This window comes from Meleagris gallopavo, chromosome 22 (assembly GCF_905368555.1).
Source record: "Meleagris gallopavo chromosome 22, MGAL_WU_HG_1.1, whole genome shotgun sequence".
Lineage (NCBI taxonomy): Eukaryota > Metazoa > Chordata > Aves > Galliformes > Phasianidae > Meleagris > Meleagris gallopavo.
In genome coordinates, this window is record NC_139425.1 from 8959294 (window position 1) to 8969097 (window position 9804).

The 9804-nt window shown below is 48.0% G+C and overlaps 1 protein-coding gene across 1 annotated transcript in view; it reads right to left on the minus strand.

The window, feature by feature from the left end:
- The window catches only part of NKAIN4 (sodium/potassium transporting ATPase interacting 4), a 48588-nt gene extending 44001 nt beyond the window's left edge, over positions 1–4587 (minus strand). The window contains exons 1-2 of the mRNA XM_085241698.1: positions 4284–4587; positions 4142–4253 (exon numbers count right to left, since the gene is read on the minus strand). Coding sequence (XP_085097824.1) covers positions 4142–4195 — 54 coding nt within the window. The 5' untranslated portion in view covers positions 4196–4253; positions 4284–4587. The remainder of the gene's footprint in view (positions 1–4141; positions 4254–4283) is intronic.
- Positions 4588–9804: the final 5217 nt, after the last annotated feature.

Below are 9804 nucleotides of genomic sequence, written 5' to 3' on the forward strand. Positions count from 1 at the left end.
GCTTGCCAGCACAGCAAGCATTTGCCAGCACATTTTTGATTTTTTGCCAAAACATTCTAGCCAAAACTTTGGAGAAAAAAAAAAAAAAACAAAAAACAAAAACCCAGAACTGTCTATGGAAAGCAGATACTTCTCACAAAAATATTCATTTAGTCAAATCCCCAGGTTTCTACTGAAAGTCAGCATCAGTGGAAAATGCTGACGAGCTCTATTATTGGCACAGCTTTAATTTTCCTTTGTCTGGAACAGACACGGAGAGGACAGCATCTGTCAAATGTAGTCTTTTGACTCACAGTATTATTTAAAATGGTCTATTATTGTATGAGGTCTCCAGGAGAGGTTCAACCCATCACGGTGCTGGTTGCTGTGTGCACATACGGTTTCTCTTCTAGAGGGATTATAATCTGAACACAAATCCTGGAGAAGATAAATAGTTGGAGCATAGGGTAATTTCACATTGGTCCCAATCAGCAAAGGGACGCTGTGCTCACCCCTGCACCTGCTCTTTCCTTTGGTGCTTTGTGCTCAGCCATGTCCCAGCTGCTGGGCTCTGAGCTCCCCAGGAGATGCAGGAACCTGCCCAGCTCTGCGGGCAGCTGCAAAGCAGGGAGAGATGGTTCCCTACCCATTTCCCTACCCTTTCACTGCAATCCTGCTTGCCCCTTCCCATGGATGCTCTCCCAACCTTCCCTCTGCAGACCGACCACATTGAGCCTGACCCATTCTCCTGCCCTCCCTGACGTGTGCAATCCCACGTGCCTATCTACCAGGCTCCCTTCTACCCCAGCCCCATCGCTTCATGCCCTGCCCAAGCTGACACAATTCCTTTAGGTACAAGGGAGCAGTTAAGAGAAGGATCTGCACTGGTTTCAAATAGTTTCCAGCACTGGTCACCCCCTTCTGTAAGAGATTAAAAAGGCATTGCCAAGAAGGAGAGCAGAGGAAAATAAATAAATAAAGATATATAGTTACTTTTGGTTAGTCTCTATGTGCAGCCCCATCCCATTTGAGGTATTAGTCACTTTTTCCATTAGAAGCTCTTATTCTATGGGGATTTATAATGTATCTGTAAAATTGTCTCCAGGCTTTGCTTGGCATCTGAGCTCTCAATTCATGGACAGAATGTAAAGAAACTGCAGTTGTTTGATTTACTGGGACAGGGCACAGGGAGGGAGAGATTTTTTCCATGCTCAGCTTGGTGGAAATAAATTTGCGTAGTGCTTTCAGGACATGATCACTTATTACTGTAGAAAATACACCAGTTGGGTGCAATCTCAGATCACGTTCTCAAGCATGGTCTTCCCCACAACCCACTCACAGGAAAAGCCTTGCCCTTTTTCCAACTCTCATTTCTACAAGGGACAAGGGCACAAACTCCAGGATCCAAACACCCTGGTGCCTCTCCCATCCGCAGGGTGTTCCTGGCCTGGCTGTTCCCATGGACTTCTGCTGTAGACAGGGATTGGTTGAGAAGAAGGGCAGGATCCAGTGCAGCAACACACAGCAGGACCTGAACCTCCTTGCAGTGCTGATCAGCTAGACAGCAGGAGCTTGAGGTGGACATTGCAGGCAAACAATAACCTAAAATTGGAACGTGGCAAATTACTTATTCAAACGCCAGCCTTCCTCTCCCCCTCTTGATTAGCAAACCGCTGGGGAGCCAGCCCTGATTTTCTCCAGGCAGTCGTGCTCAGCTCCATTCCTTTTGCTCAGTCCTGAGCTGCCCACGGGGCTGCAGCCCTCGTTGGTATTCACGCTGCGTTGCAGCCCTCCCTTCCCTTCATGGGCTGTTCTGCTCTCCAGCTGGATCACAAAACTTTTTATCTGCATGCACAGCAGTGATTAATAAGTTCAGTTTCTATCTTTTTTTTTTTTTTTTTTTCAGGGAAACATTTAAGCTGCAGTTTGCAAACACTTCCCAGTACACTAACTCAACTACTTGCACCTAATAATAAAGCAATCTCCAAAACACACTGCAAGCCAAATCATCCTCCTTTTCTTTAAGGAGAGGTGTCTTTATTTCATGTTTCCATTCACTGCGTATAAATGAAGCCTTGAGGAACAGACAGGAGAATATATAATGAAACAGAAGGACGTACTGCAGAACTGGAATGGGAAATCCCACAGCTGAACTCCTCTCTCCCATTTAAATGAAAGGCAAAAGCACCACTGCCCACAAGGAGCCAGGATTCACCCTGGCACTTTGGGAGACAGCAGCACACAGGGAAGACTGGGAAGGGTTCAGAGTATCAAATGAAGCAGAGCAGAGACACGAGAGGAACAAAGGAAGTTCACGTCGTTATAATTTATTGATGATCTTGGCCTGATTGCTTCAGTGTTTTGTCTCAGCGGAGCGCACTGCTCAGCAGAGTCCTGCAGGTCACTCAGTTGTACTGATGTGGAAATGATGCGACGGCTTACAGACAAGTTTGACTTACAAGAAAATAAATAAAATAAGCACCAGGATGGGACTCAGCCTCACCCAAGCACTTGCTGGGAAGCAGCCAGGATCTCCTGACCTCACTCCCAGTGGAGCGGAGCTCCAGGAATTCCCTCCCCATAGCTCACATTTTTCCAGCTCTACCAACACCCAGCGAGTGCCATGGGAAATCACTACGGCTCAGGCATCCAAACTTGCTTAAGAATGAGCCAAACCGATTCTTTTCTTCAAGGAGGAGGGTCTTAAGGAAAATAAAATGCTGGGGGTTCTTTGTCCCCGTATCTTGGATACGGAAAAACTCCCACGCTTGTCAGAAATAAGAGCAGCACCGGCAGCCCATGGCTTTCTCTTTTTCTTACTCTTTTTTATTTCCTTTCCTCCAGTGTATGCAAGTGTGTGCCTTAAAGCTGGATGACACAGTGATGGGTTTAAGAGACAGTGAGTGTTGCGATGCCAGTTTCTAGTGTAATACAGGGTACAGCTTCTTTTTTTTCTGTGATCATGGGTGAAAAATCAAAAGAAATAATCCAGAAGGCTGAATGCACTCCCTGGCCATTCAGCACGCTCATAAATATGCCTAGCGAGACGCTTTGTGTAAAAAACTTCTATTCTGCATTTTGTTTAACTGTGAGCCAAATCTTCCATCCCCATCTTCTGCCTGCACTCCTCGCAGTTAGTGGGGCTGCATTCCCACCCCGCTCCCCATCAGTTTTAGGCCAATGGCTTACATTTGAAAACTAGCAGGTTCTCATTTTGTTCTATTGATTTTTCTCCCACCTCCAGCCAAATGCCCGCTTGCTGGTTGCCTCTTGGCAGAAAATAAGCTGCTGTTACAGTAAGCAACTCCCAAACAAAGAGTTTTAACTAGATTCGCCCTTTGGCATTAGCTCACCATTCAACAGAACTTAGGAGAAAGCCTGCCATTTCCTGCACACCGCTAATGCTCCAGAATAAAGCAAATTTGGAAATGAAATTAACTACGTATAAGCTGTCATTTCCTTTTTAAGGCTGGAGGAGCCCTGGAGACCATCAGCTACTGACAAGAAGGGGACCCTCCAGGTCCAAGCTGGATGCACAGACACTCGGGAACAAGCAGACCTTTGTTATCACCACTCACACCAACACACACACAGATGTCACCGGGATGAGCAGCCTTTGCCCACAAGGGACACTTTCTGCACGCCGGCCAGTTTATTCCTAAAGAAATATATGCATGAGCACATTGCATGTAGCACATCACCCTGAGGACGGCTGAAATAATTCCTTCCGCGCCTGCATAGACCCTTCGGTGCAGGGTGGGATCCAGCTGCCTTAACTCCTTCTTGCAGCCACACGTAGAAGGGCTGAAGGTATCGAGGCATGGAGGAAGTTTTGGTTTGGTTTTGAGCATCGCCACCAAACCTGCTGGGATTCCTTTGATGGACAGATTTTCTTTATTGTATTTCATAAACACAAACTTATAAATTTAGGAGTTGGAAAGAAAAGAAAAAGAAAAGAAACAAAAGCATAACGACCACATTTCTCCGAGTTTTAAGAACCAGCAGAGCAGCTCACCCAGCAGCGCAGCCTCACCGCGAAACGAAGTTGTGGAGGGACAGTCCCGGAGCTCCCCCGACCCCGAAGCACCGCGGGTTCCGCTCCGGCCCGGCAGCCCCATCCCCATCCCGGGCAGCCCCCGGAGCTCGGGGAGCCGGCACTTACCAGCTGCAAAGTGCAGAGGAAAATCAAGGTGCAGCGTCCGGTGCAGCATCCCATGGTCCCCGAGTGCGCCGGGGCAGGCAGCGGGATAGGGACAGCGGGGACAGGGAGAGCGGGGACAGGGACGGCAGGGACAGGGACGGCAGGGACAGGGACGGCAGGGACAGGGACGGCAGGGACAGAGCACCCGGCTCACCGCAGCCCCGGGGCTCTCCCCGCCAGCAGCACGGAGCGCAGCTGCCGCTCGCCGCCGCCGGGAGCGAGGCGGGCGGGGAGGGAGGAGGGAGGAGGGACGGAGGTCGCGGCGGCTGCCGGAGCCCCTCCGGGAGTCGGGGAGGAGGCGGTGGGGCCACGGCTTAAAAGGGCAACGTTCTGCCGGACGTTCCCGTCCCGCAGGCTGAGGCGGTTGGGATGAGACCCATGAGCCCCGCTGGGATGTTCCCGGCCCCCCCGGGCACGGCCCGCCCCCGGGAGGCTGAGCCAGGCGGTCGAGTTTATTTATTTTCTAGAGATGGGAGACCCTGCTGCTGGCCGAAGGTGTGCCAGCACTCTGTGGATCGGGCATGGAGACCATAGGGCACCTCAGGCGACTGGAATCGGGACCTCCTCTCCCCTTGCCACATGCGCCCCTCGCCTTCTTCCTCATACAGATGCTGGCTTACTCACCCTAAACTCTTCATGCCCGGGATTAACCTGAAATACAATAACTGTTTCCATAAACTTTGTCAGTTAAAGTGCACATGGAAGACAAACGCAGGGGGATAAGACAGGAAATTCATTAAAATGCACATCTGTGAGTGTCTTAAATTGCCCGGATTTGTATATGGGCCACATCACACCTCAGTGGTCTCATAAGTGTGTAGGGAGCATCTCCTTCTGTGGAGAGTTCCACAAGAGCACCATCTAAGAACCACCCACCATACCACGCATCTGCAGCAAAGCAGGTCCGTCTGCTTCAGTTGCAAATGGCAGAGATATCCGGGAGCACACAACCACCTCTGTTAGACCACTGAGCCCTGCACGTTGCCTCCTGCCCAGAGGAGTGGGAGCAGAGAGTTTCTGTCACCTCTCCCTGCTTTTGCTCAGCCCAAGCAGCAGGTAACACACAGACATGCCAGGAATGGGGATGCACTTATAGCTAAGCTTCACCAGAGTGGGATAATTAGCTTTTGGAGAGGCACGTCTGATGACAACGTCATCTCTTTGCAATCTCCATGGCTGCATGATAAAGTTTGCTTTGCTCTCAAGCAAGTCAGGGCTCCATTCCGGTCTCTAAAGCAACGTGACTTTGGGATTGTGAGTGATCAGCCCCACTGCCCTCTAAATACTCATACCAAGTTGCTTTTTGCAGTGGTGGAGATGGAGATGGAGGTGGCAGCTGAAATGACAGGCTCTCTCATTTTATTCGAGGAAAGCATTGCTTGATTATAACAGAATGAAGCAGGGTTAGTCTTGAAGAGCTGTGAATGTTTGAAACCTGATAGTAACAAAGTTATTTTTATTCAAATCAGACACACAACAAACAAGCAAACTGTGAATACCTAAGGTTGGGAGATGGACTCCGAAATAAACTCAAATCCTGTTTTTAAATGGTGAAGTGTATTGATTATCTGACCTGTGCACCGAGCAGAACCAGGGCAGCAATTAATGCAGTCAGATACAATAACAGACACTTTATTATGTGTGAAAGGATTACACCCAGTGAAGAAACCAATTTACTTCACCCAGAAAACTGTGGGCTGAAGAAGCTTTGGCATTAATTGCATTCCCAGAACGGTGGATTTTGGATGGCAGAGGCAATAGGAACAAAGTCCAGTTTATTTTTTAGATGAACATAGATGGAACACTCCTCACAAACTACATAGGGAGGGCTCACTCTGCTCTATGGGCTCAGGCAAGCTGACATCAGAGGGAGAACAGGAGCTGAAGGCTGCCATGCACAGGCTGGGGTCGGGCTGTGGTGCTATGGGCTCTGAAAGCTGCTGGAGCAGTGGGAGCAGGCAGGGATGCAGCTGTGCAGGTTGATACCAGCCCTTAGGGCCATTGCTTAGAGTTTCCTGCATCTTTTGTTCCATCTCCTGCTTCTAACAGCCTCCCATAAGTGCAACTATTTTCCAGCACAGTTGTAGTACAAAGGAGATGCTGTGAGATACAGCAAAAGGTATCGCTGCTGGAATCACATTTGACATAAACAGGATTTTTCCCCCTGCACTTTTTTCTTGATAAGCCAGGGAAAAGGCAGCTCTGTGCTGGCTGAGCCCTGCATGCATCTGAAGGAGAATACACAAATCTTTTTAGCCTGTTTGGAAGGGTAAACATGTAATAATGCAACTGCATCACAAAGAGAGACTTAAAACTTCTAGAGCCTGGTCATGTAATCTTAATTTATATGATTTCTTGACATGGCACAGGGCCCTCACACAGAGGCATCTGCCCTTAAATATCCAAGTGGCCTCACTGGCTTTAGTGCAGCTGTTCCCATGCCAGTGTTTGAATGCTTGTTCTAGTGCTGTGCTCTTCAGCATCTTCTGTCTATGGACAGCAGAGGAGGTGCAAGCAGCCTGAGCACCCCAACAGCAGGGCTGGGCTTTGGGTTACTCTTTGCAAGCCAATTAAAAAGCCTCCTGTGGACTTCTGGAAAATTCCTTACTTTAATGTGAATAAACATTAACTTAGCTGAATTTGGACCTAAGACCAAAATAATAATAATAATAATTAATAATAATAATAATGGATCTTCATTATGTATATTGAATTAGCAAGTGGATTAACAAGGCACCATTGGATGGAGCCAGCCAGAGGCTGCCAAACACAGTGTCAACACCAAGGTGCACTGTGCCACCAGTGATGTGCCATGGGCCACCACAAAGCCCATGGAAGCCACAGGGAATGATCCTCAGCTACAAACACTGTTCCAGAGACCCCCAGCCATGGTGCCACATCCAAAGGCATCACATGCCTGTCCCTGTGTTGCATGCTCCCCTGCTCAGGACAGCCTTTCCAAGGTGGCACATCACATCCTATTCTTCTGTCACACATTGGAAGTAAAGCTCGCTGCCAGACCTGTGATTGATGGCTCCTTTCCATTGTGCACAACACAATTTCACAAAGGGACGTTCAGCACGATAGGTTGGGAGCCCTTATGTAAGCACTGGGTAGCTGCTCCAGGACACTGTGGACGTTCAGAATGAATGGATGAGGGCAAATCCTGGGGAATATGTTGGATGCTCTGACAGCACCTCACTCATGGTGACCAGACGTGCCACCGCTCCAGAAACTGGGCTTTGTGCTGTTCCAGAGTGTCACACAGAAGACTTTTTTACATAGGAAAGGATTACTGAGCCAGCTAGAAAGGGAGTGAGATATGTAATAAAGGGCAAGGACTTTTGATCTTCTAGTTTCAAATTTGCAATTTAAATAATTTTAATAGCATTCAGAGCTATTGCTATTCATTGCACTTGGCAGCCAAAACACAGCAACCTCACCAAGCAACAACAGCTACTGCCACTGGCTGTGGAAATGCAGCTGGGAGTGCATGGAGCTAAGAGTGCATGTTGGTGTGTGTGATTGCACCATCAGTATGGCAGTGAGGCATCCTTTGTGTTCCTGCAGTGACATTTCATAGCTGGAGCCAAAGGAAAGCTGCAGTAGTAACTTGTGTTTGGAAAGCCCCACCAGACCTTCTACCTACACACATTTCTAGGACTTTCCTGGTTGCTGGTGCTGGAACAAGTATAGCTGACACAGGGCAGGAAAGCAGCTCTATCCCACGTACATGTGTTTAATTGGCTGGAGGAAGTTTGTCACTAATTCCTAAGCACAAGGGAAGCTGCTTGTCTACAAGAGAGCCCCCACATGGCTGCCCCAAATCAGGGGCTGCTCTCACCCTTCTGGCTCTTCTTGTGTCCTATCATTTGAGAAATGCAACTGTTGCATGGCAGCCTTGGGCGATCACTTGGTGTCAATACTCATGGACTTTAGCAGCTGCATTGAGTTACTTCTTGGTCACACTGCCTCAGGAAATTGCAGCTGGAAATGTGGCTGCAATCATGCCAAGGACTCAGATTGCAGGGCAGCGATGTCAGCTGCCACAGCTTGCTTCTCCAGTGGGAATTAACCCTTTGGGCACTCCCTCCTCTCTACTCCAGGCCATTCCTTTGGGAATGTGGGTGTGCAATCCCAAGGAGGAAAAATGCATCTCAGTGTGATTCCAGTTGTGTTTCTTTCATGCAAGCCCTTGCTGTGAAGAAGGGATGTGCATGGGGTGGTTGTTGTTTTTTGGCTGCCAAATGCAATGAACAGCAATAGCTCTGAATGCTATAATTAATAACATGTAAATGTTATTTAATATTAAATAATAAAAAAGGCAGTAAATAATGATAATAATACAAAATAAATGCTTGAGAAGAACTGATGTTCCATCCCATGGCAGGAAATATTCCTTAGAATCAGAGAACCACCAAGGTTGGAGAAGACTTATGTATCTCAGTGTGTGAGTGGGAACGAGCTCCTATCAGGACCTATAAAAACAAGACACTCCCTAAAGTCACACAAGCTTCTCAAACTCATTCTTTTAAAAAAGTGACCAAGACAGGAGCGTATGGTTTCCTAACCCTGCCAAATGCTGCCAGTACTGAGCACTGTATTGATCCCACAGGGGTGTCACATCAAGTCAACCTAGAGATGCTATGGATACTACGTTTTGCAGCCAAGTAAAATTAATTCTATCTGAAAAAGCTCGGCATGGAAGACACTGTCCCTGCTTTCTGTTTTGTTATGTTTTCCTATAATTTGTTCCTTGCTGCATTTCGTATGTGGGTGACTCTGGGCATAGCAATTACAGCAATGGCCACTGTACAAAAAGCATGAGGAATGTCATGATAGAACCAATTCATAACTAGAGAAAGGGATGAGCTGGGAATACAGCGAAGGATGCCTTTGTAAATGTTATTAGTATGGAATTCTATAGTATCGTAGAATAGGTATTTGCCACAGATTGCAGAGATGGGAAGAGAGCTATGCAGCCAGCCCAAATTCTGGGAACAGAGCAAACTGGATTTGCCAGGGAATGGCGTGCACTTATGTGCTTGCTCAGGAAGGCAGATGCCTGTGGCTTCCTTTCATTCCTGCTGAAAACCAGCCCTATCCTGCAGCCTTTGCACCTTCCATCTCAGCACACACCAACAGGTTAACGACGACTGCTGGCTCAGTGCAACTTGCAGTGTGACACAGCAGCACTGCTCACTCTTGGTTGGTAGCAGCAGTTTTGGGCCCAGGAAGACGAAATTGTGTGTTTGGGACACGAAGCAAGCAGCAGCCGTCGGGAACTCAGCGCAGCATCGTTACGGATGGAAAACGTTGCCCAACACTGCTCCCCTGAGGCTGCGAGCACAAGTACCGAATGTGCGGTGTGAGCCCACAGCCACCGGTTCTATCGCTTCGACAGAAGAACCGAGATTAATATTCTCATTAGATCTTTTAATACAGTGTGTGCATGATGGGAACCTCATTGTCCACTGGTTCGTGTTTACCAGAAAATAACGGTGCTTATCAGAAGAGACCACTTTGTCCTTAACTGGAAGAGCAAATTAGCTAAGTAGAATTTTCTTTATGTTTCATACCCCCCTCCTCTCTCCTTCGAATGCACACACACTGACGGCCCGTTA